We start from the raw sequence: 12471 nt of genomic DNA, 5'->3' as shown, positions 1-12471 counted from the left end.
ATTTTTTTCCACCTGGGCCTTACACAGAGGGAAAGGTTTCTAGGCATCCATTTGCAAAAACAACAAGCTCAGAGGCATGAAGGGCTCATTCAACCCACTGAAACAATCCCAGAGGAATGAGAAAACACTAGGACAATAAATATAGCCCAGCAGGGAGACTCCCCTGACCCACTAGGACAGAAGGGTCATACCACAAAACAGCTTTTACACAAAGAGAGCATACAATCCTTATGGGCAGACAGTTTACCAGTATTGGAGGACACATGCTAGGAGAGAAAGAACATGCGGCTGGCAGACTCCTATCCCTCTTACTACCCTGGTCATCCGTTTTCCCACTTCTCTCTTGTAATTCCCACTCCCTATAGTTCCTCCTGCTTCACCTTCACTTACTCTCTTTTTCTGCTCTCTTCTCAGCAACCCAACATACACTTCTTCCCCCTGTCTTAGTCTGGCCGCATCTTATATGCCTTATACCTGCACCAGAGATATAACTGTTGCATGCTAAGAACGTCCCTGTGGGGAAGAGGGGAAGAATATACATATTAGAAGAAGAAAGAGACAACAGAAATTCTGCACAAATAATTTTTTAATCAGAGGAAAAACTAAAATCCACATGAATTAACTCTAATGAATAATTTTGCTATTACAAGTCCCAGAAAAACTAACAGAAGTCCTCAGCCACTCTTTTTCCATATACCCTCTTCATGTTACAGCTTATTCTTAAGAAACTAGTTTGATCCCTATTATCAAGATAATTGCTGCCTCTCTGATAGCTGAGTTGCCAGTATAGCTTTACCAACAAGCCATCACAGAGTATTAGGAGAGTCAGGTACAGCAACCGCGCTCTGATCTCACTCCTTGTGGCACGCTGCAACTGAGACAGCAGGCTGGGTAAAACTCCTCCTGTTCTAGACTCGCTACACATTTGTTTCACTTTCTTCAGCTCATGAGGCTCAGCACATGTCACTCTTGAAATCTCAACTGTGAAGTTACAGACATTCTCGGTATTCTCTTTACCTAAAGGGATAGTGTGCCTTGGGATGAACCGATACGCTGAGGTCAACTCGCAGACAATCAGAGCCATAGCCAGAACCCAAAACGTAGGCAGAAAAAGAAAAAACAAAGAGAAAAATACCCCAACAACAACAAAAACGGTAAGAACTGGCTGATTTTCTAGAACGCTGCAGAAAAGAGGAAAGGCAAATTGGTAGATCAGTATCTTGTTCCTACTTGAAACATTACATGATGTCCAGTTCTCCTAAGTTCAAGATAATTTAAGCAAGCATATGGATTTGATTTAGAACTGGCCTCTAAGACAGAACGCACTGCTAATCCTCGACTGCACAGAGCCAATGCTTTGTCATAAGAAAATTACAGATTTAAAAATAGTTCTCACCAATGATGTAACTTTGCTGCAGTTTATCAAGGAACTTTTCTAGTCAATTCAGTAGATACCTTCTCTCCATCAAGAAGTTTAATTCTTGGAGAGATGATAACAGCAAGAGTTGCTATCATTATTTCACTCTGGTCTTAAGCAAGTCCATTTTAGCAATTAACAAAATAGAGGTACTTTAAATTTCAAGGTCTCCCATTAAATCAATGTTTTCTCAATCATGTCTTTCTCAAGCAGAAAAAAAAGTGCCAACAAGAAGAAAAATGGTTACAACTACCAGGATAATTAGTTAGCTAAGAAACTACAAGGTAGGCACAAAAGGATTGTTACCGCACATTATAGGTCAAGGACTTTCTTGATACTTGGTTACAAAGTCGTAAAGAATAAGAGGTATGCTGCAAAAACCAGCGAACCAAACTTACTCGGGGACATTGTTTGGGGTGGGGGAGAGTAGGAGAATAAGTGAATTTAAAACGGAGACAGTCATTTATGGTGAGCCTTTCTGATATGCTGCCAGACAGAAAGGTAAAACAGAAGGATGAGAGAAACCCTGCGCCTCGCTTTCTTCCCCCGCTCCACGTTTCTATAGTTACACCCAGCAACAGGGTAAGCGCAAAACTTGCGATGGCAATATCCCAAACGGCAACAAGCTGCCCACGAAACAGAGACGATCTCCGGACCGCGAAACCCACACCGCGTACAGCTAGCAGGCTACCGCTGAGCTTAGCCCTTTCCTCCGGCAGCGAGGGTGAGAAATAAGCCGCCACGGGCAGGAGGACGGGAATCGCCCCGGCTCCCCTCCCACCCCGCCGCCACCTTTCCTGCCCCACGACCACGGAGAGGGAAGAAGCGCAACCCCCACCGGAAGCGCCGCTCTGCCCGGGGGAAAGGGCCGGCGGGCTCCACCCCGAGCAGGCCGCACGGCCGGGGGCTCCCCGTCCCGCGGGAAGCCCGCATCCCGCCGCCGGGCAGCGAGGGCCGGCCCCGCCGTGTGAAGCGGGCTCGGTCACGGGCCTCGCCCGGCGAGGGGGCGGGGCGGCGGCTCGCACGCCCCCTCCCTCCCTCCCCCCCCCCCAACCGCCGCCGGCCTCCTGAGGGAGCGCGCCCCCCCACCCCGCCCCAACGGCCGCCGCGTCCCTCACCCCGCCCGCGAAGCCGCCGCCGCGCGGCGGGGCCGCTTTCTCCCGCCGGCTCTCGCTGTCCTCCGCGCCGCTGTACTCGATCTCGCCCTCCTCGGCGGCGGCGCTGGGCTTCAGCCGCTTGGCCTGGCTCTCGTAGGCGCCGTCCTCCTCCTCCTCCTCCTCGTACCGCTCCCCGGACGACGGCGACGACATTGCCGCGGGCGGGAAGGGGACGGGAGGGGGAGGGGCGCGCGCACAACGCCGAGGACACGGGGGGGAGGGAGAGCGGGGACCGAGCCCGGCGGCGGCGGCGAGCGCTAGGGATGCTCTGCGCTCCGTTCCCCCTACCACACACACACACCCCCCCACCCTCCCCGCACCGGGAATGGATCCCGCCCCCCCGCCGGCGCCTGGCGCCGCGATTGGCTCGCGGACGGGGAGGGGCGAGCGGCGCCTGGCTATTGGCGAGCCGGCACGCCCGTCGGGCGCCGCGGCCGCTGCGATTGGCCGGGAGGGAATGCCCGTCACGGCCCCGCCAGGCTCCCGCGGCGCCGCCCCGCTCCCTCCTCCCTCGCTCTTTGATGTCTGCGGGCTGGGGAAAGTGGAAGGCGCGCGGCGCGGCGCGGGGGGGGCTGCGCGCTCGCGCGCACCTGGGGGCGTCGCGAGGCGGCCGCGCAGCCCAACGGCCGGCGGCGCGCGCCCGCTCCAACGGTCACACACCCCCCCCCCGGCGCCAACGGTCCCGGCCCCAACGGCCCTCCGCGGGGGCAGCGCCTCGCGCCGCCCTCGCCCCGAGCGCCTTTGTCTGCTGCCCTCGCCCAAAGGCCGGGGCGCCGGCCTGGCCGCGGCTCTCGGGCCCTTCCTCAGGGACAGCGGCGAGCTGCAGCCCGCGGGTTAACCACGGCCGCCACAGAGCCCCCAGGGAGCGGCGAGACGGGAACGGCGACAGCTTCCGAACCGCTTCTCGCACAGATCTGTTAGCTTCACACCTAGCGCTCACCCCCCTCTCCCCAGCCCACGAAAAACAAGCTCGGGTGCTGGTTCACGTGGGCTAACGTGGTTCTGTGATCATCTTATAGGTGAGAAACAATACTGCACCAAACACCCGGCACAGCACGCTCTGTGAGCGTGGGTAGCAGCTTGGATGGCTGGCTCCGTCCCCCTCGGCTCTGCTACTGCCATCGCCTTTTCCTTGGTGCCAACGCTTGCCCCAAGACTGCCCTGCGCTGCCTACGGATCCGTCTCCTGCAGGCAGCGTAAACTGCCGCTGAGCCCGCTCAGGCGTCCTTCACCTGCGTGCTGGCGATGGTGGCTTTTCGCTTGAAGCTTGTCTATAGTGCCCATCTTCCGTAGGGACAGGGACGCAGAAGGAAAGCTCTCTGCGCTCGACGTGGGGCTGACGGTGCTTTCTGGCCGCGTTAGATTGTGCCCTTACGGCTGCCAAACCCAGGTGGATGCAGAGTGCAGCCCTGCTGAAAGTAGGTCAACGGGGAGTGGGAATAGGGTTGTGCAAGTAATTGATTTTTCACAGCCAAATAAGAGAGAGGGAAGTAATTCAGAAGACAGCCAAAATAAATGTTATTCTTTCCTTACATTCTTGTTTCAGTGAGGCGGGGGGGGGAAACCCAAACCTTACTCTTGTATCAAACAAAACATGTTCGACGTGAAATGGTGCTTGTAAGCTAGAAAGGAAAGCAAATGGTTTGCTGCTTAAACATTTTCTGTTATCCTGGAACCCACTGGTAAAGGCACTCATCCAAGAAGCGGGAGGCCCACGCTCCGTTTCCTTCTCTGCCTGATGTGATTTGAAGCTGTATCGCTCAGGTAGCTGTTCTAATCATCAGACTTTTGGGCAGTTCATCGCTTCAATAAGCTATTTGTATTTTTAATTGCATTTAAGGTAAAAATACACAGTAGCCTTCTATTTCACTTGCAGCTGTTTCATAACACCTTAGCCCCAAAGCTTGAGACATAAGGCTAAAGGATAATCCATAGCTGGGAGCTTTTGAACTGTTGGAGCTGCTCTGGTTTGCATACATGATTCAGCATTCACTTGCAGAATATCTGCCAGGGGTCCAGTTTGCAGAGCGTCCTGAACATCAGTTTGAAGAGTTTCTCTCTCTTTTTCTCAGTGAATTAGTCCACACACAGTAAAATAACTCCAGAAGCAAAAACTGAACCCACCTTGTAACCTGGTAGTTGTGTTATTCTGCCAGGAGACTGGCACCCTCGGTCTGGATATGCTCACTGTTCATCTACAGTTCAGGGATATGAGTTTGGTGAATGCTGAAGCCAACGTACAGCGTAGGCAGCACTAAGTCTTTGGCAGTTTTATGAACGTAGGTTCTAATTAATCATTTGTTTTTTTTTTCAGAAGAAACAACTTGACTCAAATTCTTGTTTCAGAATGAACACACATGTATTTTTTGGTAAAGATTTTATTTGCCAAACATTTTCTCATCGCTAAAAGGAAGTTCATAGACCTGTATAAACTTTGACAAGCGGAGTTGGTGTTTTTATTAACGATGTGCATGTAAACAAATAAATGTTGTAAGTATATACATACAGACTTATCTACAAACACATACATCTGATTTAATTTGCTGTGTTTCTTACCTTCTTATTTTCTCTGTTGTTTTTCTTTCTTATGTTTTTCTCTCAGTATTTCCTTTATTTGTGCCTATTTTTCACTTTTAACAAAAATTCATTATATCTTTGAGAATATTCAGCCCACATAGCTGAAACTCTACATCTCTCTGTTCTAGGTTCAGGCAGTCAATGAGGAACATGGCTTATGCGATGACATTAAACTTACTTTTCTTGGCACTTCTTTATAAATACACAGCATATGTTATTCTACAGACATTTCTGCTGTGGACATAAATGCTTACTTGCCATATGAAGTTTCTAGTAAATTAGTTATGTGTGCTAGAGCTGTGGGATGTTAGCAGACATTCACACCTTACAATCACAAAAAATAACATCCTGAGAAATCACAGAACGTACCAGAGTTATAGCCAGAAAAATGGAATTGAAATGTTGCAGCAATTAGGTTTTTCTTTCCCCCAACATGCACTTATAGTTGTTTTTCTGAAAGTGAAAAAATGACTTACTGTTTGACCAAATTCATTTTTACCGAGTATTCCGGCTACCACAAGAAAGAAACAGAAAAGTTTCAGCATGCTTCTGTGCAGCATATGGACTCCAGTGCCATTTATTAACAGACCCTGCTCTGCTGACTAATGTGGTATTTAATTACTCCACAGTGAAGATTTTAAGATATTTCCTCATATTCAAGTGGGAAGATTGAGGCTTCTGTACTAAGCTACTGTCTTGTTCCTTGTGAGCAGACTTGGAACAGTCACTCTTTCTGTTTGTACTTCATACATACGAAAGGTGGGAGGGAATATGGAAATATATCCCAGTTATGTAAGTTTGAAACAGAGCATCTGACTCAGCAGAAGGATTTCACTGTTATGTTGCTTGTCAGACCTGTTTCTTTTGCCTGAAAGAGAGAGCACTGAAAGGCGCTAATATTGCCCCAAGTAGTTCTTTTCATACAGTTTTTATTACCCAGAGCTGATGAACAAAAGTTATGGTTTCAGTCCACTACCCTCCAGTAAGAAAGGCAATTAATACTACTTACTTAACACTGCAAGTGCAGCCATGTAATTACATAAAGAAGAAAAAAATCCCCAAACTCTGCAGGAGTTTAAACTGCCTAATTATACGCAGTTATGGGAGCGCATGTTGTTACCAGTACAGTTCCCTCTCCTCTACTGTTCCCATGCTGCCTTGTGTTTCTTAAATCCCTTACTGTAATTTATATTACATTAAGCTATTAGCTCAATGTAGCAAGGAATGTTTCTTGCCATGCTTACATATTACACTTTCAGTGCTAAGAACAGTGCACCAAGGTACCACAGGAATGCAAGTAACAGCCAGAAGAAAAATGGGAAAAGAATTTTGTTCATTTGGTCGAAAGTGAAAATAATTAGCATGCAGTAGTGATGACATTAATAGTGAGATGTTGACAAGTAGGTGATACCCAAGAATTGTCTGTGTATCACTTTCGAATATGAGCTGAAACCAGTCCTTTAGCAGTCACATGTTTTTGTGCAAAGTTAGGGGTGAGTCCTCCTGGTAAACATGTCTTGGTCATTCATGTAAGTGTAAATTGCTGTGGATGGCAAGGGAGGCTCCCCTACTGAGTGTTTTTATTCTGCAATTCTTCTTGCTCAGGCAGAAGTTGGCTGTTTTGACCAAGTAATGCCTGAAGGATGGGGTCTTGACTTAGAAGGGTGGGTGACAGCTTCTGGGAAAATTTGCACTGCGGGAGTTTGCATGTTCAAGGCTTAAGGCCTCCCTTCCAACAGCTCTGAGTAGCGTGCCTTTCTCCGCTTTAATCATTTCAACTCATCTGCTTTGCCAAAAACTCAGGAGCTCACTGAGAGTCAGTGGAGCCGCTGAGTTACATCACTGAAAGACAAGCACATAGCATGCATGTTGAGTGTAAGGTCTGCCATGTAGCCATGTAAGGGAAGATTAGCAGTGGTGTTCATTATCTACAGCTATTGCGTGAATATGCAGGCTTTTGTTCCCTTTTGGGGGGATTTAGTCATAACAGCTTAAGAAATTAGTGGTCTGGAGTAACTATTCCCCCTGGAAGTTACCACTGGGCAACAGAGGGGAGGTAAGAACACCATGATACCTGGACAGACTAGACTGAGCCATAGGCTGGAAAGTTTTTCTTCGTTCTTGTTTTTGCTTATTTTGATTTGGGTTTATTCATACTGTCCCCTACGCTGGACAGCAGTTGCTGCTGCTTGCAGTGTTCTCTCTTTTCAGTCCACCATCAGTTTATAGACCCCTAAATCTGGGTACCCATCACAAGATGTCTGAAGCTAAAAAATAAAAGTACTGAGCGTGCACCAAACTAGTTATTGTCAGGAGAAACTATGGCTGCTCAAAATGTTCAACACAGGCTTGAGTTCCTAGCTCAAGGTGAGGTGCGCGCTTAGGTTGATAAACAGCTGTGGTACAGGTCAAATCCACCCTGACCGGTAATGACATAAAATATTGCCTTACCCAGCAGAATTGCCAAGGCTTGCACTTTTACCAGCGCTTTCAAAATGATCACAGATACTGTGATATTTATTGTTTCTTAAAGCATCAGACTCTGGAGTCTGATGGTTAGAGAAGCTTTACTTTTGTTTGGAAAAAAAAGCAAGATTTTAACTCCTTTGACTGCAGCTGAAAACCATGATTCTTAAATGCTTCTATGCCAGGGGACAACCCACACTCTCAGTCACTTCAACTACACGATGCACAAAATCTCGTAGTTTATAAGCTCTTCTGCTCCTCTGTATATACAGAGTGAGCATGCACACAAAAATTAAAAATTATGAAGCTGCCTTCTTTCTCCTCATGCCTATAGGCAAGTCACTTAAAGCAGTTGCTCAGAACTACGTTTCAGAACTGAATGTACAGTGCAAAATAAAATCGCATTATCTGTGGAATCAGGTCTTAGGCATTTCAAATGGTCCCCTGAAAAGTATTAAGGATGAATCTGCCTGAAACCTGTTTATGCATCTGTTCTCTACCTCTGAAGAAGACTACCACACCTGCTCGTTTCACACGACAGTGACGCACTTCCCTACGGTAGTGAAAAATAATCAGAAGAAAACAAACCATTCTTTTACCAGCGGAAGAGTTGAAGATTGTGCATTGTGCATGGCCTGGGTTCACTTTGTGAGTGGGAGGAAAAGAGAGTGAGCACTTGCTCACTGCCTGGGCACAGCCTGTCCGATGCACCAAATGCAGCTGAAGTCCCATGATAAAATTAATACGTAATTGTAGAATTAAAGTCTTTATCACTACAGGTTATGCAGGAGGGGGCCAAGTGAGCCTGCATTCACAACTTTCATCCTGGCATTTTCTATTCTGTATGTTTTTCACTTCATACATCTAATTATTTTTCCTTGTAACATAGACATGCATCTATTGTTCCTGGGTTAAAACAATAAAAAGGCAAACTGATGGGTCACTCTGTGGTCTTGTTCAGACACGTGTACAACAGCGGTACAACAGCAAACTAAAACCACTATATTTGTCTCACAGATTTCTGACCCTTGCACTAACGGAGTTGCAGCAGAGACAAAAGTCCCAATGACACAGCTCCCACCCGAGGTTGGCTTTTTGGTTTGTTTTACCTTTATTGTTTGGTTTGTTACCAGAATTCTTTCTTGGATAAATGGCATAACACATCTGTCTAGTCAGTGTTTCCTGTCTCTGATTGAGAAGTCCTTTCTCTGCATAAATATTAGACACCCATTAGTTCTCCAAGACGCTGTGAGGTCACTTTCACATCCCCATCCGTGGCTGCTTTTGCTTCTTCTGGGCTGTTACATAAAATAACTGCAGTTCTGAAATCTATTCTCTTTGCTTGCAGGTTAATGAACTGTTTGCAAGACCAGAGTAGACAGATGACTCCAGTGCCAAACAGATGTGCCAGACAGAGGTACCTCATTCGTGCCGCAAAGCAGCCATCCCATACCCTCTCCTGGCGGTAAGGGCTAGCTTAGCTCTCTGAGCCTCTACCGTAGGTAAAATGAGCAGCGGAGCCACAGCCGCCTGCTGTCCTAGAAAACTGTCTTTCTCATGCCTGGGCTCAGTTTTGCAGCTGCTACACACAAACCTGGTCCTATTAAATCAAGGGTTTTGAAGTGCACCTGCAGCTTGTTTGCATGCCCGTTGCCGTACCCCGTGCGTAATGAGGTCTTCTGAGAGAAACGCAGGCAGCTCCTCCCGTGCTGCCAGGCCCAGGAAACGCAGACACAGGCTAATGTGGCCGCTCAGGGCAAGAGGCCCCAGCTACCTGCAGTTATAATGCTCCCAGGGTCTGCTTGCACAGAAACAATCCTGCTTCTCCCACTGACAAAGCAGACAGCATTCCTGCCCTGTGTGGGCACAAATCCTGCCTTTAGCCAGCTCTGACACTTGCTTACAAGCTGAGCTGTCATCTGTGGGCATAATTATCTAGACACCAGGACTGTCCTTTCTTTTTCTGTTAAAATAGCTGCTCCACTCTAAAGACAAGAGATTTTGGAAGCATTTCTGGTGATGAGCGTTGCATTCGCCAAGAAGGAATGGGTCATAATTCTGGATTTATATTAGGCAACAGTTTTCAAAAATGAGCAGTGGTCAGTTTGTGGAACAGGGGTTGTTCCCAAGAATCACCATTTGGTAAGCTCCTGTGAAGCAGACTTACCAGAAAGGATACGCATTTCTAAAATAGACCTTTAATTGATGTTCTGTGGTTTGTATCTTGCCCTTTGATGGTGAACACTTGGGGCATGAGACTCAGTGTCTAAGTGAGGGAATGTTTGAGTGCCAGGTGCTTTCCCACAAGTTACTTTATTTTTAATCTTGGTCTCCTTTGTGTCTTTCCATCCAGGATGGAACAGCGCCACAGGACTACTTTGCTTGCTGTGGCAGGAATGCAAATCGGCGATGGATTCTGTACTAAATGGTAAGAGAGGACATGTCTGCAGGGTGAGACAGAGTGCACTGCAGAGGTTTCCCCACCCAGGCACTGGGCTGAGACACTGCATCCCCAGAGCACCAACGAACATCTTGCAGACACCCTTGCCTGGGCTCCCAGAGCAGTTTAATGTGCACTGTGCAGAGCAAGTACATCCTCTGTGCGTTTTAAGTTCAAAGCAGTTCTGCTTACCAGTGTTACTATGCTGTGTGTGGTACATGAGGATTACTGGTATTGACTATGATTAAAATGTCATCCCCACCCCTTTTTACCCATCACAAAATTTTCTGCTAGCTAGAGCCAAACAAGACATTTTGGGTCATTTTACCTCGTTAGCTGCAATAGCCTCGGTGTAAATCCTTTGCGATTTCCTCACAGTGTAACAGTTCTCACTTTCCCAGGCTCTCCAAGCAGGGCACTAACACAGGGATTTTGACTGCAACAGAAGGGGCGAGTTCCCAGATACTGCTTCTATTGCTTTGATTTTGCAAGGACGAAAAAGAAAAAAAGAAAAACGTTTACCCACGTTCACTTTGCCTCAACTGATAGTGTCTAAATCTTTGTCAATTAAATGGGTGCTGCTGCTTGCAGCCAAAGATGACAACATTGTAGTGGGGGTGGAGGAATGAAGCTCAGTGAATGCGTGGTACATGCCTAAATGCAGTCGGCCTCCTGTTACACAACCTGCAATACCATTTACCGCATGAGTGGCTCCACAGCTACTCCTTCGGCTGGCGTGCTCTCTCTGCCTGAGGAAATTCTCTGCACAGACAAGGTCTGTGGTGCCTCGCTGCTGACTCTAAGAGCTCCAGCGACTTGGCTAGGAAGTTGCACTCGATGAAGCATGTCCTTAGGGTGTCCTTGATACACTTTCTTGGGTGACACACTTCCTCTTTTCACACTCAGCTTCACAGGACCATTCATGCATCGTCCAGATGAGCCACACATTTAGACAGGCTATCTACCGTACAGTGACGTAAGAGACCTCATTTTTCAGGTATTTATGAGCAAACTTTCAAAGGTTTCTTTCTTCTTATGGTGGTGTCTGTACTAAAGAGGAGTATTTTAGTCTGTACTAAAAGAAGAATTTTGTGATTATGCCAGCAACAGTACTTATCTAGCACAAACTAGTTGTCCAGTAGAGGAAGTCTTCTGTGGCTTTCCCTGAGTTTTTGCTAACATAGCTGCATCTGTTGTATGTGCTTTTTTCTCCAAGCTTTTAATATAACAAGGCTTCCTAAAGTACATATGTTCTGAGCATCTTATTAGGAATGTCAAATATAAAATAATTAATTTAAAAAATTACTCCAAAACTAACATACAAAGAAATCCAGTTTTCCAGAAATAACCTTATAAATGAGTCTTTAGACCAGTACTGCTCATCCTATGCATCAAATGTCATGAATTAGCTCTCACCTGCTCTCTCCAGAACATGGTTTTAAAAAAATCTTTTTTTTGTGGTTAAATAGGACAGTCTGAATTATTTTGTTTGTGTTGGGGTAACTTGAGACTGTATATTATACTTGGATCATGTTTTTAATTGTGCTTTTAACTCCCCATGAGGGCTACAGATTTCCTGTTTAAGGAAAGCCAAGATTCTTCCACAATCACCTGACACCATTTCAGGCAAAAGAAACAAATTTTGTTATTCTGCTGTAATTGCAGGGGTTGGCTATAGCAAATACAGAACTGCTATCCAGGTGGTATTTTTCAAGGATAGCTGATAATATGTAGAATCAGGTAACGCATCGGTTTGATTGCAAAATCTTGTGTTCACATGCCTCTCAGTTTTACTTTTTGTTCTTTAGAGCTTCTTGCCAGAGAAATACTTCTCTTTTTTCCCCTTTCTTTTAGGATTTTGCATCTTAAATATTGTTTTGATGGGAGTGCTTGGGATTTCTGCTTCAGTGACAGTTTTAAGATCTTGATACGCCACAATGCATCAGGGCTAAAAATGCAGCAAATTCTCTGATACGATAGCAGAAACCTTAGCCCAAGAGCTTTATATAATGGCCATAGGAGATTCTCAGATAGAGAAACTGAAGAATCACAAGTTTAGCACAGAATAAACACTTTAGAAGTTCTCATAGCTGACCCCTGCACAATTGGATTGTTGCAAATTAAAAGTTTGGCCAATTGTAAAAAATAAATAAATACAAATAGAGTCCTTGCAATGGCATGTTGGCAGTATCGTTTCTTCAGGGGTTTCCTGTCCTACATCTGCGCCCTGCCCAGTGCCAGCTCAGCTCAAATGACCCGTGCGCCAGGCATGCAGGGGCTCCCCTGGCCTCCGCAGGGCTCTGGGGAGCACACGCCAGCGGGCAGGCTCGTGGCGTGAGACCGCAGGTGAGTCTCGTCGTCAGAGCACTCCCAGACTCCCGTTTCACTGCAGAGTCAGCATCGCCCTTGACTTT

General features: G+C 46.8%; 1 protein-coding gene and 1 long non-coding RNA gene across 2 annotated transcripts in view; one reads left to right on the top strand and one right to left on the bottom strand.

Moving 5' to 3' along the window:
- Positions 1-2910, bottom strand: part of HNRNPLL (heterogeneous nuclear ribonucleoprotein L like) — a 28462-nt gene extending 25552 nt beyond the window's left edge. Inside the window, exon 1 of the mRNA XM_064510088.1 lies at positions 2536-2910. Coding sequence (XP_064366158.1) covers positions 2536-2727 — 192 coding nt within the window. The 5' untranslated portion in view covers positions 2728-2910. The remainder of the gene's footprint in view (positions 1-2535) is intronic.
- Positions 2911-3262: 352 nt separating this feature from the next.
- LOC135327730 (uncharacterized) lies at positions 3263-9055 on the top strand. The gene is made up of 3 exons (XR_010388120.1): positions 3263-5064; positions 8635-8703; positions 8966-9055. It is a non-coding gene; the product is annotated as an uncharacterized LOC135327730 (long non-coding RNA).
- Positions 9056-12471: the final 3416 nt, after the last annotated feature.

Source organism: Dromaius novaehollandiae, chromosome 3 (assembly GCF_036370855.1).
Source record: "Dromaius novaehollandiae isolate bDroNov1 chromosome 3, bDroNov1.hap1, whole genome shotgun sequence".
Lineage (NCBI taxonomy): Eukaryota > Metazoa > Chordata > Aves > Casuariiformes > Dromaiidae > Dromaius > Dromaius novaehollandiae.
The sequence above is the reverse complement of the archived record's forward strand: the minus strand, read 5'-3'. Positions and strand labels throughout refer to the sequence as shown.